The 27,342-nt window shown below is 44.1% G+C and overlaps 1 protein-coding gene and 1 non-coding gene across 3 annotated transcripts; both read right to left on the reverse strand.

The window, feature by feature from the left end:
- Window positions 1-822: 822 nt before the first annotated feature.
- On the reverse strand, window positions 823-23,989 carry ZKSCAN1 (zinc finger with KRAB and SCAN domains 1). Of its 2 annotated transcripts, XM_049639261.1 has the most exons (6): window positions 23,864-23,989; window positions 13,864-14,376; window positions 13,466-13,619; window positions 11,369-11,460; window positions 10,966-11,092; window positions 823-8,268 (listed from the first exon to the last, which is right to left on the reverse strand). In XM_049639261.1, the coding sequence occupies exons 2-6, from the start codon at window positions 14,284-14,286 to the stop codon at window positions 7,376-7,378; spliced, it is 1,689 nt and encodes a 562-aa protein (XP_049495218.1). In that variant the 5' UTR covers window positions 14,287-14,376; window positions 23,864-23,989; the 3' UTR covers window positions 823-7,375. The 2 variants fall into 2 exon arrangements, with proteins under 2 accessions (XP_049495218.1, XP_049495219.1); XM_049639262.1 differs by lacking the exons at window positions 10,966-11,092; window positions 11,369-11,460.
- Window positions 17,359-17,460, reverse strand: LOC125928685 (U6 spliceosomal RNA). The gene has a single exon (XR_007459739.1). It is a non-coding gene; the product is annotated as a U6 spliceosomal RNA (small nuclear RNA).
- Window positions 23,990-27,342: the final 3,353 nt, after the last annotated feature.

Here is a 27,342-nt window from a genome sequence, read left to right on the forward strand (position 1 = left end):
TGAAGCTGTGACTAGCGCAGGTGACTGGAGAGCAGAAGACACCTGCACTGGGAACCCAAGACTCTGGCAGCGAATAGGGTTGTCCACCATGGTAAGGGTGGAAGGAAGGTGGCCTCATCCACCTTTCCCTCCTGCGGCTGTGAAGAGAGGAAGGCAAGGCAGCCACCAGGGTTTGAACTGGACTGCAGAGTAAAAAGTTGAGAAGCTTCCGGAAGAAACCCTGACCCTTGGTTCTTGGAGCTCCAGTTTGCCCTGGGGGAGGGGGGGGGTGCGGTAAGGTTCCGGTCCCCTGCTTACCCAAGGCCGATTTTATTAGCTCAGGGCCGGAATTTGCCATAGGGTCCATCCTCCACGGCAGTGACCAAGTTCAATAACAGATTGGATTTCTTCCCATTTCAGCCTACCCCGTCCCTCACTTCAGTTCTTTGGAATCACTTCCCCAAATAAATCATCTGCACACAAGCCCTCAGCTCAGGTTCTGCTCTCTGGGCAGTGGGGGGAGCGGGTGCTAAGACCCTTGGACAGGGCAAAGTTCCCCTGAATAGGGATTTTATTGTGAAAATCAATGCATAAAAAACTTTTGTTTTGTTTTTTTTCACATGTGCCACCTTTTACTTCTTTTATTTACTTTAAAAAGAGTTTGCATGTTCCACTAGAGCAGGCAGGGCAGGAGTTAGTAGTCCTTAAGAACCCTGAAACAGAAGCAGATAGAATGTTTCACGCCTCGATTCTGGTTTCTAAATAGGGTGTATAAAGCATTTAAATGAGACAAAGTAAGAAAAAAAAATCAAATGGAGTCTGTTTCACTACATTGCACAATAACAGAACCAGGTTATCAGGGGAGAAGTCAGTGTGAAGATCTGAACAGATCACCTGCTGCACCAACCGTCAGGATGTTCAGGTTTTTTTGGAGTGTCATAAATTGGTCAAAGTTGTTTTAATGGTTCCGTCTTCTGAGAAAATTGTGTTTTGGGGTATCGGGAAGAGCTACTTTACACCACAGGTTTTCATTGGTTGCCTTCGAAAGGCCGCCTGGAACGTGCTCCTGTGAAGTTACTTACAGCACGTTCACGGCTGCGAAGATGGTCTGCAGGGGTGTAGTTGTTTTTAACTTTGAAATTATACTTTTTCCTTCACCCAAAATGTGTATTTATGCAACGAAGGAGGACAAAAAGCAAACGCCACCAACACTGCCACCTAGAGGTGAGAATTTATTGTTTTACCATGACCCAGAAGAGAAACAACATAGAGATATTTATTACAATTCCCCACAATCTCCTTCCCCAACCTCACTGCTCTAACATTCATCAGACACCACCGGCCACCTACAATGGACCATTGACTATAAATGCATGTAAGTGTCATTTTGCTGCCATTTCTCATAATGGAAACTTTAGTCCTCAATCAAGTTTTCAAATGATTTTCAATAGAGGAGTTCCCTAGCTTTTAAAAAAACAAACCACTTTTCCTCTAAGATCCCATTATTTATTCAAAGAAGCCTTCCTAGAGAGGTTAATGAGGATTTTAAAGGAACAAATGCAATTTAAAAATCACTTCTTGAACATCTACCAAGCGTCTGGACTCTCCTAAGACTAGTGAAATGAGAAGCCAGGTTTCAACAGCAAGAACTTAATTCTGCGGGTATTACAAAGACACTTTCTTCTTTCGATCTAACTTATTCTAAACTAAGAAACTAGGGACTGACAGAACAGGAAAGGTTTGTCTTATCCAGTCTACAGATAAACAAGACAATGCCTGAGTTAGCTCTCTATATAGATTTAGGCTTATCATGTTGACCTGGTTGTAATAACCTATATTTAACTACAAGTTAATAAAAATACAATATGTTCATTTTAAAATAATCGCTGATTTTGCTTGTAACCCTCCCCACCCTTACCCTCACACTCGTTTTGTTTTAGAACAAGATTTTTCTGCACAATCACCATCCGCCTTCTCCCCCCCACCCCCCTCCCCCCAATTATTTGTTTTCATGTAACCCCTGCTACTGGCAGAAGCTGGTCGGAGCCTAACATGCTTTGTCCTTGTTAGGGCAGAAAGAAACCTTACTTACACTGGTCAGTGGCTGAGGTGAGGAGGAAGGCGAGCAAGCAGTAACACACACACCTGAGTCGGGGCGACTGTGCTTGCCTAGTCCCTTCCCTGGACTCAAGAAACTTAAAACCCAAATCTGAAACTGGAATGAAATCTGAGTTTTATTACCACCTTTCAATCACTTGCAGGTCTCATTTTTTTTATTTCTTAAGACACTCACTCGGCCTCACTGCTTCATGAGTGCTTGCTGAAGGGAGAAAGTTGAACTTGAAGACCAATTAGTTTTGCTAATTACCATGTAATTCTAAGTGGGCCATAATTCTTTAAGTAAACAGAGGGGAGAAATCTCAAAACATTAAAAAAAAAAAAAAGCTGTTAAAATAACAGTGTTTAGAAGCCTCATGCCTCTCCTTACCTTCCACTGTTTCAGGATAAGAGGAAAACATGAGGTTTGTGCCATCCACTGTCAAACAGAACAATATGAAACTAAGTTCTCACATTGACACATTCTGTTGTATGATATGCCCAAAGTTATTTCTCCAACTTTTATTTGACCTGCAGAAGTGGAGATGGCTTAGCCTCCCTATAACTTCAAGTTTGTTTTACAAAGCTTTGAAAAGTAAAACAGATAATTTCATCTTCAGATATAATAAAAAATTAATTTGAATAGCAAAATAAGTAACTGCTTTTAAATGTACAGTAGTGTGTCCATTCTAAAAACAAAATCTAAACCTAGGTTAGGAAAACTCTGCAAATAATGCTTTTTATTAAACTCTCCAGTAGTAGTTGAAATAAAAAATCTACTCTAACTTCTATGAAAAGATCTATTTATACCACTTAGTTTCTTCTTCTGACTCTACATTTCATTTCACAACCTGCAGACCTTCATTTGGTTTCCCAGATGGGGAACCCAGCCCCCTCATAAATATTTCTGAGAAGTTGCTCAGAGTTGGACACACAAAAATATGGCTCCTCTGGCAAGTATTGCTGTCACCGTTTGACTACATTTTAATACTGTTACTCCAATTCACATAACGAATCTTCCATGAGGATGGTAGGATGAACCTGGTTAGCTAGCTTCAGATGAGGACATCAGGGTGACCAGACCCTGGAATAAAAGGTGATCAACTCTAGGATAAAAAGGAAGAAAAAAATTCCTTCACAGCTATGAATCTTCACAAGCCTTCTAATAATCACGGGAAGTAAGTGGGAGCAGGGAAGCTACACAGGAGCACAGCCAAAGCAAATACTGCAAAACGCTTCTCAAGCCTTATCAGAAAAACTTCCTGCCATGCCAGGAACTGGATGCCGGTTTTCCAGGAAAGGGCCCATCCCGGCGTTCTGCTAACCCAAATTGCCTAAGCATAAAGAACAGAGTTAGTGGGGGAAGCAGGGCCATAGTTTATATGACCTGGTCAGGTTAATGGGTCCCAATGGGCCTTTCCAGTGCACTCCCTACTCTTGATTCCTGGAGAAGCCTCTCTTCCCCCACCTCGCAAGCTCAGAGAACCCATTTTCTTTGCCTGAAATGGTGAGCTGGCAGCTAAGAGGTCCACTTCCTGGCTTTGAAGAGAAAACGCGCAGGAAGCTGCAGATGTTTATAGGAACTGTTCCATTTTAGAGGCCTATTGACCTGTCTCTCCTAAGGAATCTATTAATCTCTTCTGATTTGGTGAGCACCAAACTCTAAAGGTTTTCTCTCCTCTTCCCCCTCCTCCGTTCTGTAAACCGACTTTTTGTCTATACCCACATCAACTCCTTCACTATTCACTCCAGAAGTTTTGCTCTTTTGGAGTGATGTGTTCTGTCAAATAGATTAAAATAAAATACATTATCTGTTTACAGGGAATACACAGAATCACAACCGGGGTTGAAGGTACAAAACACAGACATTGACATTGTGGGTCATACAAAATATATAGAAGTACCCAACATGAACAATTTTTTAACAATTTTTGCCTTCTTTTTAGCATTTCCCCACATTTTTTTTCTTCTGTGGATCCTCTGGAGTGGATCAAGCTTCCTCTGCAGTGTTTCTGAAATTCATTACATGATTGGAACATACTGACGGAATTCATTTTCTGTCCAAAGCAACGAGTGGTATACGTGAAAGTTTTCCTCACATACAATATTAATAAAGTTTATTTACAGTGTAAGCTTTTGGATGCCAAGGGCTGAGATGTGATGAAAGGCTTTGCCATATTTATCGCATTCTCGGGTTTCTTTCCTGGAATGAGTTTTCTGATGTATGTAAGATGTCAATGGTCTCACGTATCAAATGCAGCGAGCTGTCTGTACACATTTAGCACAGTTTCACTTTTATGCCTTTGATCAAACACGAAGTGTCTTACATATCAAGATGCCTCAGAGATCTGTCTTTTCAGGCTGGAGCCTTGCCTGCCAGGCTGGAATACAGACAAATCCCCCCCACAATCTGAAGAATTTTACTTATCTTCCTGGCAGGTGTATTTAAGGTATATCCTTTAAAAACCCTTCAAAAATTTCCATCAGGTCAACTAGCATGCTAATGGTTAACTATGGAGTACTTAAACTGTTTGTTAATAGACTTCGGCCAGTCAAGAACTTCTGAGTGTCCTGACACACTAATGAGATGTGGTGAGCCTTTCTGACCGTGACCCAATTACACTCTACACTGAGCAGCTGATAAATGGACCAATGTGAAAGGTTTTCGTGAACAGCCATAGCCTGTCCCCCCCGGCCCCCAGAAAATGCATTTTCAAATGGCTGCTTTCAGAAGTGCATCTGCTGAAGATCTGAGGCAACTGCTGTGGCTCCCCCGTGGTCGGCAAGGAAGAGAAATAGGAGGGCACAGGCTGGACTGAACTTTCCTTTTCAAAACAAAACAACAAAAACAAAAACAAAACAAAAAACCCCAAAACGATGGCTGAATTAATGTCAGCATGGAGTTATGGCTAAAAACAACAACAACAACAAAAAAGGACCAATGTGGAACCAACCCAAGTTCGTTCCCTCTCCAGAACAGTCAGTGCTTTGATCAGTGCCTGGAGTTAAGCGGCCTGCTGCTCCTGGTGCTCCCCAGTGGCAAGTCTTTGCTGATGAGCACCAGCCGTGAAGCCTCCACCGTGGCGTCCTCTCTGAAAAAAACCTTAAAAGCACTTCTTCCACCTTCACGGACTATAAAAAGCTATGTAGGCATATTCTTCTGGACTATCTCTTCGGTTGGTCTGAAACTGGACGGACAGAAATAGTCTGGTCACCTGCAGACTTCCTTGAAGTTTCCTCAGCCAACACTGACAGGACTGTTTAGAAGCTACAGGGGAGCTGTGGTCAGTCCCAGCTCTAAAGAGAGGCCAAAGAATTACTGCTGTGCAGAATTTCTAGTTTGGTCTGGAACTGAGGCCACAGTTGTCCCCACCTTACTGGTTCCCCATACAGCCATACTGTCTCCCAGGCTTGAGCTGCTGGGTCACTGAACAACTGGTCAATGATAGTTTTGTTTCTTGATGGAAAACCTCAAACTCTACGTGGGTTCCCCCAGGAAGGGGAGTCTTCGGGTCTGCTCTTAGTCTGTTTCTAAGTTCGTGCAGGGCTGTCCACCATCATTTGCACACTCTCAGGAGCAGAGTCATCTCTACCCAAGTCCCTGAGGACTGCCTATGTAGCCCATGCTACCTGCGTCTCCCGTATGTGTATCTGAAAAACGTCTGCCATTAGTTTCTAGGCAGCCAATTGCTTCCTCCCGCACAGACGATGGAAAAGATGAGTTTCAGAACCTCCCCTCAGTCTTCAGGGGTGAGAAACAGAAGAGATGCTGTGCAGTTCAACTATGATACACCCAACCACGTCTCAGCTTGTTGGTGAACTCCTCAGAGCAACAAACTTGTTTGGTAATTGCCAGCTAACAATATCAAATGCTTTTGCAAAGCTTCTGGAAAAGTGTGTGTGTGTGTGGGGGGGGGATACACTCTACAGGTTTCCTTTTTCTGAAAAGCAACACAAATTATAGCTTCTGAACTATATTTAGTTACAAATGACTCAGAAAGTGCCTAAATGATCACGTTCAACAGCTGACTGAAGAGAATTCTAAGATCTTTTGGAACAGAAAGATGTTAAAAACTGGCCTTAGTAAATGTTCCTATTTTTAAGATGATGACAATAAAGTCACTTCTGACATTCCATGGTACTTACTCACAGATCTGTGTTTAGGAAGAGTCTATGCAGGCAGCTGGCCAGCACCTTTCTTTTATATTCAGGATAAAAACAGCATCAGACCCCAGAGCTTTTAGCATGCCTCGGATTCCGAAGGTCCTCTTCAAAAGTTGGGCCAGGCTACCATACTTCAGGTACTCGTGATTCACACAGGACTTTATCATAAGCATAGAAAGTCCTGTTAGAAGTCAGGTATAATGAGTGCGTCTTAGGTGTTCAGCACTGTGTCCAGTGCTGACGGGGATGTAAATATATCCCCTGACGATCGAAGCATCTCTTTGCTGGGGTGTGGCAGGGGGCAGGACGAAAACTTTCATACACGAAACAATGGTGGATTAAAAGACAGTATACAATCAAGTGCTAGCTTGTGGAGAAATGCATTTAGGAGTGCCATAGTGCTTTAGGGATTTCGAGAAGGGAGAGAAGGGTTTTGAATCATTGTTGCCATTTCAGTAGGATTTATCTCAGTGATGAGGATAGAGCCATCTACATTTGTTGCAGTCCTTTGGAACTGTAGACTGGTGCACGTACCCTCGTTCAGGAAGAGCCAGAAATCTTTGGTTTGATACTGATCAGCACAGTCCTAGATTTCTATAGCTTTGGCAGGCTACCAGTGATCACATATATAACTTATCATCTCTAGAACTAGTTTGAGCAGCATGTCCCAATGCAGTTTTTGTTTCAACTGTTCCTCTTTTTGAGAAATACGTGATAGCAAGATGCTGGCCAAGTGGGGTTTGTTTGCAGCAAGCAGCTTTAAACCTCAGTATCGTTTTCACGGGGCCAATCTTAATCTTTCAATTTTGTACTGTGGTTTTTTGGGCCAAGAGCACCTTAAAAGGTATCCTCATTACTGAAAAGCTTGACGTTTTGCCGTGATGTGTGCTTTCGTCTTGTACGGAAGTATCGTGAGGATTCTCCATGTGACTAGCTTTCCCCTGCAAGGGCTGTGTGGAGGGATTACATGCCCACAGACTATGCAAAGGTAGAACACTGCTGATGTAGCTACAAGGATCCTTAAGTGTGACTTTTATAATCTGTTGAGGCTGCCTTTTTTCCCCTCCGTGGGCACACGTCTCTAAGGTAATTTTGGAAACAGAAGGGGGAAATGGCTTGTTGACAACTCCTTGCCTTACACACAGCTTTTCAGGAATGCTCCAAAGGCATCGAGGGAGGCGGGGCTGTACTCGGGGGCTCGCTCTCTCGTGTGGATTCTGTGGTGCAGAGTGAGGGTCGAGCTCCGGGTGAAGGCCTTGCCGCACTTGGTGCATTTGTACGGCTTTTCTCGTGTGTGAATTCTCCGGTGCAAGATAAGGTATGAGTTTCGGTTGAAAGCTTTTCCGCACTCACTACATTCATAGGGTTTCTCCCCCGTGTGGATCCGCTGATGTTTAGTAAGGTCTGAGCTCTGGCTGAAGGCCTTCCCACACTCATTACATTCATAAGGTTTCTCTCCAGAGTGGATCCGCTGATGGAGAATGAGATTTGAACTGTGACTGAAGGCTTTGCCACACTCGTTACATTCATGAGGCTTCTCTCCGGTGTGGATTCTCTGATGCAGGACAAGGTTTGAGTTAAGACTGAAGGCTTTCCCACACTCACTACATTCATAGGGCTTTTCTCCAGTGTGGATTATTTTATGGCGAATAAGGCTTGAACTCCTCGTGAAGCATTTTCCACATTCATCACATCTGTGGGACTTCGTTCCCGTCGGCACCTCTTCGGGGGCGTTAAAGTTTGAACTCAGACTAAAGCTTCTTCCCAATCCTTTACCCTTCTCCCTTGGACCTCTCTCTCCCGTGGTGGGTTTTTTTTCCTTGACTGTAGCTGGCCCCGAATCTCTTTTTTCTCTTCCGGTTTTTTCCTCAGGGTTTCTTTGCTGCCTTTCTACTATTCTGCCCTGCTGTTCACGTTTCTCTGCAAAATCTTTCTGGGATCTTCCTGTTGTCTCCCCACGTGATGCTGAGTCTTCTGCGTTTTCAGCCTTTGAGGCTGACTCCTCATTCTCATTCCTGTTTTCACAACCTGACACAACAGAAAATACAAATAGCAACATTTTCTTTTCAACCTGTGGGGTAATCAATCAAGTGACACTGTTCTCCAGGAAGCTTCTACATGCCTGTAAAGTGGCATCACAGTATCCACAGGGATGAAATATGAGAAAAACAGGGGAAGAAAATGGGGATAACAGGGAGCAGAGTTGGGGGAGGAGAGGGAAGACAGAGCAGGAGGACAGCAGGGGCAGTGTGCTGACAGCATGGGAGCGTGCACCTGGGAAGAGCGGAGGGAGCAGGACCAGTTAGGGAAGGAAGGAATGAGGAATGCAGGAGGTCATCATTCACAGTTGTATGACTGGTCACCCCCTAATTAATTTGAAGGAATATATGTTTAAAAAAATCACGTTCCAGGGGTGCCTGGGTGGCTCAGTCAGTTGAGCGTCCGACTTCGGCTCAGGTCATGATCTCACGGTTTGTGAGTTCGAGCCCTGCATCAGGCTCTGTGCTGACAGCTCAGAGCCTGGATGGAGCCTGCTTCAGATTCTGTGTCTCCCTGTCTCTCTTGTCCCTCCCCAGCTCACACTCTGTCTCTCTCTCAAAAATAAATAAACATAAAAAAAAAATCACTTTCCATTTCTAATAAAGTATGAGTTTGAAAAAGAATGGACAGGTCTCTCCTAGAAAACAGTAAGTGGTATTAGCACAAAGAAAGGCATATACATAGTTAATAAAGGAAAAGTGAATACTCCTCCGATTCTGTGAGCTTTTTACAAGTCCATGGTTAACGGACAAAACAAGGAGCTCTGGACTTGGCAGGTTACATAGGCCTTTGAGACACAGGAGATTATCTCCTCCAGTGAGAGCAGCACAGAGCTGACAGTGCTCAGGTATCAGAGACAAGGGGGAAGCAGCTGGTTGGGGCATTAATAAACGTAACTAGAACCTTCACTGACAGACCACTGAGAATAACGGAGAACAGAAAAGAAACTGAAAACAATTCTGTATATGGCCCATGACAGAGAGAATGTAAAAATCCCAAATTTTACAAACACAAGGCTGACGCTCTCGTGTAGCAACCAGCGCACTGGTAAAACACTGGAATACACCTTTATTGTAGACTGCTAAATTCTGCATGTCGTTATTTTTAAATAGAGATTGAAAATTGTTCAAAAACCATGCAGTATTATTTATATCTACATATATATATATATATATATAATGTGTGTATGTAGAGACTATCTATCTATCTATCTATCTATCTATCTATCTATCTATTTCTACAATCATCTAGGGAGAGACCCAAGATATCTCAACCCTATTCTTTATTTACTTGGGCTTTAAGAACTCTTTCCAAGTGGGTCTGCACTATCCCAAACAGACCTCCGAAAGAAATTACAGAGAGTTGAACGGTATCTAACCTCTGATTTTAGTGATGAAATCGCCATAAATACTGAGGACATCAGTCCACTTCTTTTGAATTCCAAGCCAAAGTCCTTGGTTATCTGGATAGTTCCCAGACTGTACTGTTTTTGTTTGTTTACTTTTTGAAGTTATCATGGGGTAGGTAATACCAAGCTCATAAACACAGATCAGTTCCTTGGCTTAACCAGGAAACTATCACCCGGTTATATCTATGGTTCAAGACAAAACCTGAGGTTCCTTCTTCAGTCCCCTTCAGTGACCCTCCTCCCTACCCCCCCTCACCCCACCGCGGCAGAAGTCTCACTGTGAACCCCCCATGATACTATTTATTTGGGAGCTGCTGTCCAGTATTGTCTTCAAGGCTTGAGGTCTTGCAGGGACAAATGGGAATGTTTGTCACTTGTGTCACCTTATCTTATCTGGATGATGTCTCTTAGAACTTCTTTTTTTTTTTTTTTTAATTTTTTTTCAACGTTTTTTATTTATTTTTGGGACAGAGAGAGACAGAGCATGAACGGGGGAGGGGCAGAGAGAGAGGGAGACGCAGAATCGGAAACAGGCTCCAGGCTCCGAGCCATCAGCCCAGACAGAGCCTGACGCGGGGCTCGAACTCACGGACCGCGAGATCGTGACCTGGCTGAAGTCGGACGCTTAACTGACTGCACCACCCAGGCGCCCCTCTTAGAACTTCTTTTTGTTCCTACTACTCATTCAGGAACAGACCTCTCCACAGAAGACCAACACTGGGTTTGGAAACTGGGAATCCTAATCACAAGGGAGGTAACAGGCGCAAGTTCATGAATTAAATAAAGCTATTGTGGAGCTGTGCTCGCAGGATGGAAAAAGACCGAAAGCCCAGGGGAGGATGCTTGGTAACTCCAGGAATGTGGTCCTAGGTTAGGACTAGACCAATGATCAGGTCTCACATGGACCTAATAGGAAATACAGATTCTACCCCCTCGACAGAGGCACCTACATTGCAACCCAAGGGGACCGGAGAAGAATCCTAGGATCAGATTGGTTGAAGAGGTGAGGACTCAGAACACAAGAGTATTTCTGATTTCTAACAGCAAAAACTACTGAAAGGTAAAAAATCCACTTGGAATCAGGGAATCACAGTATCAGGCTTTGGGGGCTAAGTAAATATAATTGTGCTCCTTCTCTAATTGGTCTGAAAAAAAAGGGGGGGGGGCTCAGTAGTCTCTCAATCCTTGTCAACTCTCAGCTGACCACATCAGAAATTCCACAACTAACAAAAAAAGATGCAAAACAATCTCAGACAACAATCCTGCATTAGTCTTACCCTGGGAAAACACGTTCCCATAATTCTCCTGCCTGTTGTCCCTATTGAGATTCCTCCGAGCCAGGTTCTGACATCCCCATTCCTCCAGGATGAGGGACACGGCCATGTCCTCGATCTTCACCATTGCCTGAAATAATATGAGAGCCCCACACTCAGTTCTCCCAAAGCTCAGGGACAACCCCATCACCCAAACCTGGAGTCAGGGACAGAATTGACTGCAAACCTACAGGATGCTGGGAAAGAAAAGGTGACCATAAGGCTCTGGTGAATGGGATCAGGAGGAGTGGGGCTACTCTGTGGGTTGGGGCATCAAGATTGTGTCCTGGGTGGAGAGAGCTAAAAGAGCTCCAGGAAGAGAGGCAGACACGAGGGTCTCAGGAGGGCAGAGGGGCCCACAGCTCACCTGGGAATCTGCTGTGAATAGTGCAGATGCCATCGCCTGGTCTCTGGGACTCCCCTCGTGATGAGGGGCAGGAACGTGGGTGGCAGGGAGAGCTGAGGGAGGAGAAAGGAGCTGTGAGTGAAACCAGCTCTGTGCTGGGCCTCCCCTCCAAGAAGGGCCCGGGGCACTCTCTTTCCTGCACCAGCATGTTCGATGTTCAGTGCTTAACTACAGAATAGTTAACTACAGAGAACTTAACAAAGAAAAGACTTTTAGGTGGGAGTCACAAGGTGTCATAAAAGGGTCCTTAAAATCACCTGGTCCAATCCCTTTAGTTTAATGAGGGGGAATCCAAGCCCTGAGAGGGTAAATGATTTGTCTAATGTCACACAGTTAAGAATGGCAGAGCCAGCTTCCTATTCTCAGCTACAGATATGGGTTAATTCAGTCCATGATTCAAGTTTGGCTCACAATTTAATTTTCCGCAGTCCAAAGAGCCAGAGCATCAGAATTTCATTGAGTTATGAACACTATAACATGAGTGCTAACAATCTTCCGTAGTAATGTCTCAGAACAGAGACATTACTCAGAGTAACAAGGGAATCTATTCTGGCTGTTTTTTGTGCTTCTACTTTTCTCCCTCAGCCACAGTTTTCTGATAAAATGCATACATGCTTCAGATGTCGACAAGACATTCACAAGTATATAAAAGCGTGGGTTGACACGGATCTAATACAAGACATCGATCAGATGATCACACTAACTGCAATGTGTAAGAACAACTACACAAATTTCTAAACCGCAAAATTAAAATCTTCCCTTGCCAAGTAATGTGAGATTTGGAAGTATTACTGGATAAACAGATGATGTTACTGAGCTGCAAAGACAGAAGAGAAACGAACTTGAAACTGAATTACTAAACCCTGTAACTATTTCAGACCAAGTGGTTAAAAGAGAAGCTAAAGCAAAATGTGCAAAAAAGACCCAAGTATCTAGCATTTTAACCTTCTGAGAATTAGGAAAGACTCTGGAAGAGGGGTAGTGCCAAGAGGGAATTGAGGATAAATGCAAATGGCTGAATTCCCTGGAGATCTATTTAGTAAGCATCAAGGGTAGGTGTCAGGGTCTCTAAAACTGCTAACTCTGGGGACAAAAAGCTCTTAATCTGGCACTTAAAACTAAAAATACCCTCTTCAATTTCCTGGCTTCCCCCACGTGAAGGGTAGAGAGACCTCGCAAGTCCTAGATAGGACATGGCTGGGACTTCATGGACAGTGGTGAATCAAACATCACAATGCACTGATTTACATGGATTTCTCCAGCACGCAGAGAACGTTTCCTGCAGCTCTAATATTCACGCCTTAAATGCCATCACAAATAAACACATTGGATAAGGAACATTCCTTTATCAACTCCTCTCGAACAACGACTTTTAGTATGTTACTGTTTTTAGAGATGTCTACATACCTACTTTGATTTTTAAATTGGATAAAGACATTAATATTTCCCTCAAAGGAAAAAATACTTAAACTGATTTTCATTTACATGACCCTGAAATGATTTTTTTCCTCATGTTCCTCACAAAAAACCAAAATATTTTTCCCATCCTTTCCACACTGTTTGAAATTTTTGGAAGCTAGAAAAAGACGTTCTACAACATTCTGACACATCTGAAATAAAATGAATTTTTTTTTTTTTTTTTGAAATAAAATGAATTTTAAAAACTGATCCTTTTCAAGGCAACTTAGGACATTAACAAGAGTGTCTTAAAACCCAGACCGGAAATATATTACCACTTCCTAGCACTTTCCTGTAAAAAAAAATCTGGACATCCAAAAGGCTAACCATTCCAAGAATAATGTAATGTCCACCCCAGCTCAAGATGCACATTTTATTTACCATCTCAGTAACGTTAACTCCTGAGGTTGAGCTGTAAGTTTCATTTCCCCCAATATTTATTTATTAATAATGACAATAAAGTGTAATGATAAAAAAAAAAAAAAAAAAAAAAAGCATGCTTAAAAATTTTTTTTATTACAGGCCCTCAGCAACACAGAGAGGGCACTCCCACCCCGGACAGTTTGCTTTCCCCCACATGAAATCTTGCTTCTTTCTTACCCCGTGACTGCAAGAGGCGAGGCTTCCGAGATGAATGCTTGAAATGGGACTGGGTGGCCTCATGATGAAGGTCAAAGCTTGAGGACTCCTGCATTGGATCCAGAGGCACCATCCCCCTGGCAAGCATCTCAGGCCCATGAACTTGACCTGGGACCTGAGGACAAATGGTGGGTTTATGGGTAAATCATTTTTTACACCGGAGTTTAAATGAACAGAAAGAGGGTACGTATAATGAGTGGATGCAGGCGAAGGAGGCCAGAGCACCTCTTAGCATCTGAGCGGAGAAGAATAACCACCACAAAGACTACCAGTGCCAGCTTCAAACTGCAACTCTCTCTTTGCTCCAGGCTTACAGCCCAAGTGCTGCTTATACAGAATAGGTTTCACCTTCTTCTTACCTGCTGTCCTGACAAATCGAGCTCTAAATCTTCCAGAAGGGTCACGGCCTCCTCCCCACTATCAGGACGGTATTCCTGCAGCCAGACTTGGAGCTCCTTGGGCAGGATGGAGAGGAACTGCTCCAGTACCAGCAGCTCCAGGATCTGCTCCTTAGTGTTTATCTCTGGTCGGAGCCACTGATGACAAAGTTCCTTCAGTCGACTCAGAGCCTCTCGAGGCCCAAAAGTGTTCTGGTAACAGAAGTGCCTGAAACGTTGGCGGAAAATCTCTGGGTCGGGAGGCGGCGTCTCCTGCAGGCTGGAATCCTGCCCCCACATGTGGTCTTCTTCATCTTCCTCTTCTACCTTCACTATTACGATACCATCCTTCTCCTGGGCAGCCTGGGGGGACAGACCTGTGGCTTCCCTGGATTCTGCAGTCATGATTCAGGCTCAGGGAGCTGACTTGATCCAAACAGGGTCTGTGCTCTCCTTTCTGTTCTAGATGTTTTCTGATATGTTTCGGTATTGTTCCTGACATAGTAAACATAATTATTAGTACCTTTATGAAAAGTGACCTGTGTCAACACTTCACACAAGGCTGCACATCAAGGCACTGAAAATGCCTCTGAAAAGCAAAAGAAAAAACAAAACCTCCAGAGTCACACTGTTTTCACCGTCATTTTATATGTTAAGGCTTACAGAGAGGGGGTGCCTGGCTGGCTCAGTTGGTAGAGCAGGTGGCACACTCTCGATCTCGGGGTTGTGAGTTTGAGCCCCATGTTGAGTGTAGAGATTACTTAAAAATAAATTCTTTTTAAGTTTTTTTTGTTTGTTGAGAGAGAGAGAGAGAGACAGACAGACAGAGAGAGAGAGAGAGAGAAGAGAGAGAATCCCAAGCAGGCTCCACACTGTCAATGCAGAACCCAAGGTGGGGCTTGAACAAATGAACCGAGAGATCAGACCTGCACGAGTTAGGCACTTAACCGACTGAGTTAAGAGTTAACTCTGAAATCGAGAGTTAGGCACTTAACTCAGAGCCCCACAGGTGCCCCCATAAAAAAAAAAAAAAAAAAAAGGCGTGCAGAGAGAAACGTCCAACAGGCCAATAACACCCTTAGGGTGTGTGCCTGAGTCTGAACACCTAACCTCCAGGACAGCAGGTTACGACGCCATGCTTCTAAGTGCTCGTCCCAGAGGGAGCTGAGTGTCAGCAGGGCGCCAGGTACCAGGCTTCAAGCAGTACACACGTCATCTTATTTCCGGACACAACAGCACTTGCAGGGAGGCACGACCGCCAGTGCCATTCTACAGATGGCATGTTACAAACTGACATTAACACCCGCCCTTGGTTAAATGTCGAACCGGCACACGTCACAGGGTACGTCCCAAGGAAAAAGTGGGAACCTCCCTCCCCCACACAGAGGGCTGCCAAAACTTCCTCATTTCACTTGTTCGCTTTTAGGTACTGTGATATCTCCCAGTTTACCTGAGACCAGTTATGTGGAATAATGGATTATTTTATCCAGCTTGAACTAATCTTGTCTTCATAAAAGAGACAAGTACAGGGGCAGGCAAACTGGGTGACAGGGCTCAAATGATAGACTTCCAGGTCTTAAAGAAGTCATAGGAACATAATGTACAACAAGGGGACTACAGTGAATAACACTGTATTGCATACTTGAAAGTTGCTAAGTGCCCTTAAAAACCCTCATCGCAAGAAAAAAAAATTGTAATTGTGGTGACAGATGTTAACTAGATTTGTTGTGATCGTTTTGCCCAAATATCAAACCATTATGTTGTACACCTGGAATATGATGTTATATGTCAATTACATCTGGAAAAAAGAAAAGAAGAAAAAAGACCAGCAGCTTAAAGACTCCAACAGAAAAAGCACAATTCGAAGAAACGCAAACAGTGGAAACACACGTTAAGAAAGTGGCACAGATGAAGCTTCTACCTACAGCGAGGTTTCACTCACGCAGATTAGTGGGTAAGAATGAATGTCAAACTAATTCAACAAGAAATCAACCAATAAATGACACGGCAGCTGCTTAAAAAAAAAAAAAAAATGTATGCCGCCCCCCCCCCACATTGTTATGTAATTGTAACTTCCAGAAATGATACTAAGTATCCTGGACAAACCTAATCATCTGTTAATATTTAAAAACCTTATACTTTCTACACTGTATAAAATCTTTCAAATGAAGAATTTTAAGATCTTAAAAGTCTGTTTTTGTGTTTTTAAAGAAGATTTTTCTTTTTTTAATGTTTACTTACTTTAAGGAGAGCAAACAAGTGAGTGCACAAGAGGGAGAGGGGCAGAGAGACAGGGAGAGAATCTGAAGCAGGCTCCATGCTGTGAGTGGAGGGCTCAATCCCATCATGATATCATGACCTGAGCCGAAATCAAGAGTCTGATGCTTAACGGACTGAGCCACCCCGGTGTCCCCAAAAGTCTGTTTTTTAAAAACCTAAAACAGGGGTGCCTGCGTGGCTCAGTCCGTTAAGCATCGGACTCTTGATTTCGGCTCAGGTCATGATCTCACGGTTCGTGGGATTGAGCCTCAAGTTGATGCCTACAACACCGTCAGCGTGGAGCCTGTTTGGGATAATCCACCCCCCCCCCCCCCCCACCCCCCGCCATTGTCTCCCTGCTTGCATACGTGCATGCGCTTGCTCTCAAAATAAATTAAAAAAAAAAAAAAACTTAAAAAAAAAAAAACCACTTAAAACACCTTTGATTCTTTTTAAAAATTTATTTATTTTGAGAAAGACAGAGGCACTGTGGGAGAGACAGAATCCCAAAGAGCCTCCACGCTAACAGTGGCACCAAGCCCGACACGGGCTCAATCCCATCAACTGTGAGATCATGACCTAAGCCGAAATCGAGTCCGATGCTTAACCGAATGAGGTACCCAGGCACCCCTTGATTTTTTTAAAAGTAGATTCTATGCACAACATGGGGCTTGAACTCACAACCCCCAAGATCACGCTCTGCTGACTGAACCAGCTAGGCATGCCACCTTTTGATTAGTTTTTAAGAACAGATGATTTAAGGGTCTGAAAAATGGAAATGTACTAGCTGAATTTCAACAACAAAAATTTTGTGTGGTGGATAGGACCAATAGTTACTAAGCAGAGCTGACAATGTGTTTCTTCCATCTGAACTGGCAAATCTTTGTGAGGTATCTTTTTCGTCTCAACAGCATCAAATTCAAGTTTTAGAGACAGAGCATTCAACTGCTCTATCATCCAAAGCCAAGAACTTTAAGCTAGAAAGCATTTTTAATTACATGGCTCTCATTAAAAAATTTTTTGGTAATTTTGGTAGAAAAGGGATCATGTACAATTAAACCACAAAAGTATTTTTTGAATAGCACAATTAAATGTATCCTTGTTTTGTTATATAAAATACTGGTATAATACTACATGTATACAATTTTTATAAATAATTTTTACAGATAGGAATGTGTCCAAAAAAAAGCTGGGGGGTGATTTTATTTTTTTTTTTTTTTTTTAATCGAACGCTTCAGCATCTTGCGTTGTCCCTGTGCAGGGGCCATGCTGATCTCTGCATCGTTCCAATTTGACCACACGTGCTGCCAAAGCGAGCACTGGCGATGGCTGTTTTAATCTGAGATTTCTCACAGGGTTGGTTTTTCTATCTTAAGTTTTTTTTGTCCTTAGTAAAATCAAAATCCTTATTAAAGTAGCGGACTCTAGGAACAAAGAACGTTATATTCAAAAAGGCTTTCTACAGACATAGAAATAAACAGAAATGTGGGAATTCAGTCATTTTTTTTTCTGTGATTTTAAACTGGTCAAGTCCAGTGCAAACCACCCCCCAGCCCTTCCCGCTGATCTCCTTCAGAACGGTTTTGCACCCCACCCTCCTTGCTGCAGTAAATACGTTTTACAACTTCAGAGCTGCCTTGGTAAAGTCCTTATGACTAAATTCTTAAACATCTCCCTCTCCAAGGCTACAATATGCCAAGTGCCTTCCTAGACGGAGGGGGATACAAAGATGTGAAGCAGGATTCCCATTTTTACACAAATAATTTCAGTACAAAGCAGAAGGTGCCAACTGTTCTGAGGAAGTTTCAACATCAGCGCTAGAGGAGCCAGGGAAGTAACTGGTGTGTCAACAAGGCCGTGTCTGGGAAGAGACAGCCCTGAAGCCAGGGCATCAGAACAGCCAAGACCTCGTTAGGAAAGCTGCCCCCACAGGAAGAGGCAGTGGGACAGGCAGTCCAACAGATGGCTCCTTTGGCTAGCGTCTTCCCAACCGGAGGCTAAATAATTCCTAAAAGCCTTAGTTTCTTCAATTTCATTCTGAAAACTCAGAAGAAACACTACCTTGTCCTGCTGTGCCCCCCACAATTATTTCCCACCACCCTAAGGCCGGCTCCCTATCTGTGCCACAGTGCCATAGTCTCTCTACCTTCGATCTCTCCCAGGTCCAGTAGGAACCAAGCGAGGTCACTGCCGTATTGCCAAAGTACGCTTCCGGGCATCTCTTTCTCCTCAATTAGCGCCCGTGAATTTTTGCTATCTGCCAATTTAGTGTTCAAAGAACACACCCTACTTTACTTTTCCAGTCTTCTCCACCCCCCACCCCCACCCCCCCGCTCTTCTTCGTCGTGATGCCCTGTGTTTCAGCCTCTCTGGCCATTCATGTTCCCCAAGCACAGGGTGGGATATCCCATCGTCACACTTTCGCTGTGAACAGTTTCGACCACGTCAACCTCGTTGGTCAAATTTTGACGTACTCTTCCAGATGTAAAACGTCTGCCGTTCCAGATTAACTAAGATACCTTCCTCTTTTGAACACCCTCAATGCCTTCTCTGTTCCTAGTTATGCCACATATATTCTCCTTGCATTATCGTTATTTCGGTTGCAGTTCCCATCACCTCCCAACTAAAATTTAAGCCCCTGAAAGACAAAGACTCTTGACTTCTTTGCACTTATCTGCTAGAGAACCTGGCAGTTTATTTCTGCTAAACTGAGGAGAAAGAGGAGCTACTCAAAATATTGCCATTTCCCCTGCCACTTCTTGTTTCCCTTTAGTGGCAATTAGCGATCAGATATTCTACTAATGCCTCATTCAGTAAAGCTCAGAATCTCACCTTTCTGGATTCCTCTCCTTACAGGCATTCAGTCTCCAAGCACCAGGAAGAAGTAATTACCTAGTTCTGTCAGGTCTGGCTTCCGCTCTTTGGTTTCCTGCCTTTATTCCCCTTCCCCCTACTTCATAAACCTCTATAGCTTTCTTTCTTTCTTCTCTCTTTAAAAAATGTTTGTTTTTGAGAGAGAGACAGTGAGAGTGTGAGAGGAGGAGGCAGAGAGAGAGGGAGACAGAAGTTCCAAAGTGGGCTCTCCACTGTCAGCACAGAGCCCAATGAGGGGCAAGCGGGGGAGGGGCAGAGAGAGAGACAGGAAGACACAGAATCCCAAGCGGGCTCCAGGCTCCGAGTTATCAGCACAGAGCCCAACATGGGGCTCGAACCCACAGACTGTGAGATCATGACCTGAGCTGAAGTCGGACGCTTAGCCACTGGGCCACCGAAGGAACCCCTAAACCTCTACAGCTTTCCAGTCACCAGTCCCCAGTACCTGGTCCCAGTTTCCTCTCAAGTTCACCATCAGCATCAATTTCTTTCCCTCTCCGGCATGAACCTTTTCCATCCACAGAAGGAGTAGCTCCTAAATATGCCTTGGATTCTGATCACCATCCTATTCTCACATCACAGTCGATGTCTGGGATTTCCTCTCCCAGTCTTCTGGCCTTTTCAAATCCTACTTATCCTTTAGAGCTTAGCTAAAATGCCACTTGCCCCTTATCACTGTTCAAGAACATTCATTCAGGGGCATAAGAACTCATATTCGTTGAGTGCTTTCCACGGACCAGATATTAAGTGTTTCACAGAACAATCTTAGCAGGGAGCTATGATGATCATATCACTTTACAATGACAAGACTAAGGCTTACTGACGTTAAATAACACACCCAAGGTCATACAGCAATTAAAGGGCAGAGGTAGGATTTGGTATTAGGAACCCTCAGTTGAAGCTCTAGCCATCATGCCAAACTCCTTCTGTCCCAACACGTGGGGTTAGGAAGAACTTCTGTGTGCACACAGGTTCTTTCCCAGAGGAAAGGCTTCTGAAGGTGCCTGTGAAGGATCACCACCCAGGAATGGGCCTCATTTGCCATCTGTTTTCACCAGGGAGCTGTGTGGCTAAGGAGACACAGCAGGAGACACAAGTAGGAATCATCTCAAATCTAACCAGGGGCAACTGAGCAGGACTGGTGTAGAAATTAGTCTAGCATCAGAAAAATTTTCATATTTTCATGAAAATTTTATCTTGTCTCAGCTATACGAAGGAGACTAAAGGAAAGGAATTTGATTTGTGCCCACACCTAGGCCAGAGTTTTAAAGACTGGGATACTTCTTGGGGTGCCTGACTGGCTCAGTTGGTGGAGCATGTGACTGACTCCTGACATCGGAGTTGTTGAGTTCAAAGGCCCACGTTGGGCACAGAGCTTGCTTGGGGGGTGGGGGGAAGGTGGGATATTTATTGGGTCAGTGGGACTCAATAGGAAGAGACTCTGAGGAGGAAGTGAGACCCAAAGGGGCAGAGATGAGGGCATAGGCACATTCCCTCTTCCCCCAGTTATGAGGCCCTCTCCCCCATCCCTCAACATTTGTGCTCCTACTTAGGCAAAGAGAAAAGTCACAACAGCAGTGGGAAGGGCTGGGTTTATTTTGGGTTTCTCAAATGATCTGAGCAAACAACCTCTTCTCCTCTCTCTGAACTTCTGGCCCAAATGCTCTCTGCCAAGCATCTGCCATGGAAGTTGTATTTCTTTCTCTGTAATGTAATTGTTCACGCCTTCCTCCTCAACTGGACTAATTGCTAAAGTAGGTTTCTTCATTTTTTTTAATTGTTATTTTTTAAAGTAAGCTCTATGCCCAACGTGGAGCTCGAACCCACCCCCTAGAGATCAAGAGTCGCAGGCTCCACCAACTGAGCCAGCCAGGCACCCAAGGGAATGTTTCTTTGTACCTCTTAGACCACTTGGTAGGATTCCTTGCAAACACCTAGTTTTAAAGAAATACTTGCTGAATTTACAGTGTGGTATTTTTCTGCCCACTCATACAGCACTCAGTACTGCCCTCAGATTAGCCCCAGGGGCTATTTGGAGAAGCTTCAATAAGCTACCCTACCACTTACCAGCTGATCATTTTCAGTAAGTTAATATCTCTCTGCATTTGTGCAATGGGAATAAGAAAAATTTTCCTCACAGAGTTGTCGTGATGATTACGTGAGTTAACATATATGAAGCTCTTTAAACAGTGTCCGGCATTCAGTAAGCGGTAGAGGAGTACCTTGTTTTCCACAAACTTAAGAGCTATGACTGTACTTTCCAATTTTCAGCCTGCTTAAAACATTAAGCAACAGAATTCCTGTAACAGTGAAAGCAGCACAGGTTGGAATACCTAAACTCTAGTCTCCCACAAATAAGTTACACATCCCTGAGTGAATTATTCAACCTCTCTGGCACTCGGTATCCTTATCTGTCAAATGGGGGAGGGGAGTAGAAAACTACCTCTGGGGTCCCTCTGAGCTGAAAAACATTCTGACACCCTATCCGATTTAGATAAGATTACCCCCAGCCACCGGTTGTCACCAAGGACAAATACCAACGATTTTCTTACAAAAAGGGCTTGGAGTTACAAGCTCGGTTTATTCCAAAGGCTATTTTCTAAGCAGGTCAGTATCTTTTCCAGAGCATAGTCTTGAAAGTTTAAACAAATGGCACCCTCTCTTCCCTTTTTTGAACAGAGCTTTAAATTTTAAGTTTTGTTAAGCTTTTTAAAACATTATTTTACTTTATTATTTTATTTTAATTTTAATGTTTATTTTTGAGAGAGAAAGCACACACGCAGAGGAGGGACACATAGAGAGGGAGACAGAGGATCTGAAGTGGGCTCCGTGCTGACATCAAAGAGCCCAACGCGGGGCTTGAACTCAGGAAGCTCAAGATCATGACCTGAGCCGAAATCAGATGCTTAACCGACTGAGCCACACAGGCACTCCATATTTTTTTTTTTTTTTTTTTTAGAGACACAGGGTAAGAAAATGTGTCTGCACGGTGGAGGGGAATCTTAAGCAGGCTCCACGCTCAGCCTGGAGCCTGATATGGGGCGTGATGCAGGGCTCGATCGCACGACCCTGGGGTCATGACCTGAGCTAAAATCAAGAGTCAGCTGTTCAACCGAGCCACCCAGGCACCCTAAATTTTTTAATTTTTTTTTTTAACATTTATTTATTTTTGAGAGACAGACCACGAGCAGGAGAGGGGCAGAAAGAGAGACACAGAATCCAAAGCGGGCTCCAGGCTCTGAGCTGTCAGCACAGAGCCCGACATGGGACTCGAACTCACAAATGCAAGATCATGACCTGAGCCGAAGTCAGATGCTTAACCGACTGAGCTACCCAGGTGCCCCTAATTTTTTTTTTTAACATGAAAAAGCTCCCTTTAAAAGACAGCCAGCTACCCAAAGAATACCAATACTACTCCAGAATGAAAAGGTAAAATTTAACATAGCACTCACCTGTATTTAGATGCAATATAAAGTTAGAAAAAAAAATTAATGTTTAGATCAAGTAGAGAATTGGCAAAAGACTGTGTATTAAGTAGCTAGCTTCCTTGTTGGTACTTTAAGACTGGGAAAGACTGCCTGAAATAATGAATGGGTATCTTGCACAGTGATTCAGAGACAATATAAACTTGGAGATATGTTCTGGGGCAAATTATCCTTATGGTTCCCTTCGTAATAAAGCTATTTCTCCACATATGGCCAGCATATATACTAACAGTACTTTGTTGATCTGGTTACAATGAATTCTCCACAATTCAATTCAACAAGTATTTACTGACCACCTCCAATCCGCCTAGCACTGGCCTGTACAATAAATGCTTTCTTTGGTCCCAGGCCATGTAACAGCCACTCTCTAAAATGAAAGTATCTTATTGTGTCCTGGAGGCACAGCAGGAAAGAGAAGGGAGGGGCACAGCTTCAGGCTAAACTGTAGCTCAATTTTTTTCGATTGCACTGGCCAAATCAAGTAATTTCAAAGTGGGAAGGCCTTTTGAGAAAATCGAGTTAATTTTACTGATGACAAAACTGAGAGCTGGAGAAGAGTCCTGTATTAGGTCACTAATACAAGGTCACTCGGGCAACCAGTCTCCCCGATGGCCTGGTGCAATTTCCACAAATTCCCTTCACTCTTCACCCACTCGAAGACAAGCAGAGTTAACTACCCAGAACCGAGGGGGTTGGGGGAACCACGTAATCTTCCGAACAGATCATTTTTAAAAGTCTTCAAAAATATTCCATAAGGCAGAAAGAGAAAGTGGGATGTACAAAATCTCTACTAGATCCGAACCACGTCTTTCTCCACTCTAAGCTTCCAATATCCTTTAATCACCGCTCGCGGGTGGAAGTGGGATGAGAAGCAGGTGATCTGGAAACACGTAAGCGGCACCTCAAAACGTGTCCATTACTCGGCCTTCCTCATTTTTCACCTCGAGGTCCTGAAGGACCCCGAAAAAAAAGTCTCTCACTGGAATCAAAGCAAATGGCGACGAAGGACGGGCAGTAAAATCAGACAGGGGTCGGCTCGCTCGCGACCCGGTTCTCAGAAACGTCAAAGGACGATGACGACACTGCGGACTAGGGGCCCGGAAGGGGCCCGCAGACGGCTTCTCCCCAGGGCTCCGGGTACCCCCGGCCACTAGACCCTCACCCCCTCCCCGCCTGGACCCGGGGGCGGGGCGGGACGTCTCCCGGGGGACGGCGCTTCCAACCGTCGGGCCAGGGGCTTGGACTTTCTCCACACTCCCCCGGGCCGCCTGGAGGGACCCCGGGGCCGCAGCTGCAGAGCCCACCCTCACGCACACACCCTGCGGCGCCGCCCGCCCTCCCCAGAGGCCGGCCCCAAGTCTCACCGTGAGCCCCGGGAGCAGCCTGGGGGCGCTGGGCGAGAAAGGGGAGCTGACTCTGGGGCTCAGGCCGGCAGAACGGCGCTGCACACGGACCTAGGCCCTCCCGACGCCTCGACACAGACACAATGAGTCACAAAGACAGGAAGTGTGTCAGCATCTCGCCTTCCGGGACTGCGCTGCGCTTCCGGGTCCTCTCTAGGAGCGCAGGAGGAATTTGCATCTCGATTCCCGAATCGCTGGATCCCGCTCCTGCCTTCGGTGCTCAAGCCTCCAGTCTTAAGGTTACCGCGCTCGGCGGGTGCGCCGGGAGTTAATTCAGGGAATGGACCGGAGGCGGGGTTCAGGCTTACGAGACACAAACGGCCCAGCTCAGACACCAGTCCATATGATAATTCGATTTCTCTCCTGCCCTTTCCATTTCGGGCAGTCATTGTAGTAATTATAGTTCTTATCAAGCAATAATAATTCTTAGTAATTGTATGTCTGTGGCCAAGGAGCTGAAACAGGGGTATGTAAACAGAGGAAGATCAAAGTGAAGCCAGGGGTGGCTGGTTTCATAAAACTGCCATGGTAGCTTCTCTCTGACCCTGGAGATGACAGTCACTTAAGTGCGTGGGGTTTTCCAATATTTGGCCTGTGCACAAAGGACGTATTTCCATAATTAAAGTAGTTACAAGATTCTGTGTTTTGCTCATGTGGCATATGGTATTACAGCAGTTTAAGGGGAGTTTTCAGAGTAATAACAGACACTTTTGCCTTCAGGGTACTTTCACAACCTACAATAATTCTCACTTCACCTTTAGCTGGGAAAGTCAACCTTGCTCTGCCTTCTGTGTAAGGGTGACCACAGGCTTTAATGGTTGTAACTTTATTCTATATTCCAAGTCAGGTTCATGACAGAGACTGAACTTAGTAGTGGTTGCACGACTCCTATTGCTTGGGAGAGATTACTTAAAAGAAAAACAAACAAAAAACAAAAACAAAAAAACTTGATCGGGCGCCTGGGTGGCTGAGTGGATTAAGCATCTAATTCTTGATTTTGGCTCAGGTCGTGATTTCATGGTGGTGAGGTGAGATCCAGCCCGGTCTCCAGCTCCCACCTCAGCATGGAGCCTGCTTAGGATTCTCTCTCTCTCTCTCTCTCTCTCTCTCTCTCTCTCCTCTCTCTGCCCCTCCTCCACTCATTCTCTCTCTGTCTCAACAAAACAAAACAAAACAAAACAAAACCCGTGAAAACTAAGAGGCAGTTACAGTATCATTAAATGAAAATTGGAAAGTGGAGGAAAAAAAAAATCACTTGTAATCCCTCTACCCTAACAAGAATGTGATGGCTTTAATTTATCCCTTTCCTCTCTGCTTTCATACATATCATATCTTTTTTATTTATTATTATTTTTAAAGTTTATTGATTTATTTTGAGAGAGAGAGAGTGAGCTCGTGCATGGGGAAGTGACAGAGAGAGAGAGAGAGCTCGTGCATGGGGGAGTGACAGAGAGAGAGAGAGAGAGCTCGTGCATGGGGGAGTGACAGAGAGAGAGAGAGAGAGAGAGAGAATCCTAAGCAGGCCCTGTGCTGTCAGCACAGATCCTGACTTGGGACTCCATCTCATGACTCTGGGATCATGACCTGAACAGAAATCAAGAGCTGGATGTTTAATCGACTAAACCACCCAGGTACACCTTTTTCATTTATTATTTTAAACATCGTTCAGAACTACAGTTGTATTGGATAGGTGACTGGGAAGCCTGAAGTACCTGCCACATTAATGCTGTGTCACCACTTTTTGCACCGGAGTTGAATGGATCAGGTCTGGCATGTGATGGAAGCTGAGCTTGGATATACTCTGACCACTGGAACTATGGAGGCAGCCCGGCCTCAGAGTTCTAATGGAACAGTAGGGAAGTAAAGCATTGGATTCCCTTTCTTGGGGGAGTTTAAATGGGAGATACATATTGAAACAATCAGAAAGGAGGGCAAGGGGTACCTGACTGGCTCAGTCGAAACAGCATGTGACTCTTGATCTCAGAGTCATATGTTCGAGTCCTATGTGAGATGTAGAGATTACTAAAGAAAATAAACTTAAAAAAATGCTGTGAGTGTAGCACAGTGTTCACTTAAAAAAAAAAAAAAAATCAGCACAAGAAGAAATCAGTAAGCCGAAGCCATTAGGTGATAGAAGCATAGAAGACATGAGTAAACAGAGGTTTGAATAGAGAGAAAAACTGAGTCATGGAAACAAAGACAATGAGGGGCTGGTGCACCACATGGCAGAGCTCACAGAGGAGGGCCATCTAGTGCTGAGGGTCCACAGCAGAATGAGGTGACAATCTGAGTAACTTTCAGGCCCCAAACCACATTTTGTCTTTGAGATTGCTCGACTTTGCTGCAGAGGTCAGTGCACCCGGTGGCCCTATGTCTCCATGTGTCCTTACAATAAGTCCTTTGCCAACAAAAGAACCCAACTTTGTTTCTTGCCACCTGGAATAGCCCAGTCTGATTGATGTGAAATCATGTGTACCATTTACTTTTTTAAAATCTTTTTTATTAGGTAATCTCTATGCCCAACATGGGGCTCAAACTCACAAGCCGGAGATCAAGAGTTGCCATGTTCTACCAACTGAGCCAGCTAGGCGCCCCTCATGTGTACTATTTAAAAACACTTAATATCATATCATTAACATTTCACATTTTGCCTCACAGAATGGATAATTATCATTTAATAGCTATATAGTATTCCATTGAGCAACTGTACCATTAATTATTTAGAATTCTTCTATTTCTAGGGGCGTCTGACTGGCTTAGTCAGTAGAACCTGTAACTCTTGATCTCGGGTGTAGGGCTTACTTTAAAAAAAAAATGGGGCACCTGGGTGGCTCGGTCTGTTAAGTGTCCAACTCTTGAGTTCGGCTCAGGTCATGCTCTCATGGTTTGCGAGTTTGAGCCCTGTGTCGTGCTCTGCACTGAGGGTGCGAAGCCTGCTTGGGATTCTGTCTCCCTCTTTCTCTGCCCCTCCCTGGCTTGCTCTCTATCTCTCTCTCTCTCTCAAAATAAACTTTAAAGAAATAATAAAAAATTTAAAAAAAAGAATTTCTCTATTTCTAGACATGTAGAATACTTCTAATGTCTTGCTAGTCGAAGAAACATTTGAATGAAGATTTTTATGCAAATGTCTTTTGAATTATTTAATTACGACGGGCTCTTACAAGTGGGTTTACTGAGTTAATAGGTATGAACTTTAAAAATATATCTATTACCATATTTTTTCCCCAAAGAGATTTAATTCTTATCTTTGTTCTGCAGCTAAGTTACTTACACCAGAAGGATGACAAATGCCCTTCTATTGACCATGCTTAATTTATTGGGCTGCACCACAGACTTATGGCAGACTTTATTTATAGCCATTTATCACCTATTATGTATCAAGTATTATGCTTGATTTTGGAGGATATAAAAGTGACATTGAGCTGGTCTTCAAGAATTTT

Source organism: Panthera uncia, chromosome E3 (genome assembly GCF_023721935.1).
Source record: "Panthera uncia isolate 11264 chromosome E3, Puncia_PCG_1.0, whole genome shotgun sequence".
NCBI lineage: Eukaryota > Metazoa > Chordata > Mammalia > Carnivora > Felidae > Panthera > Panthera uncia.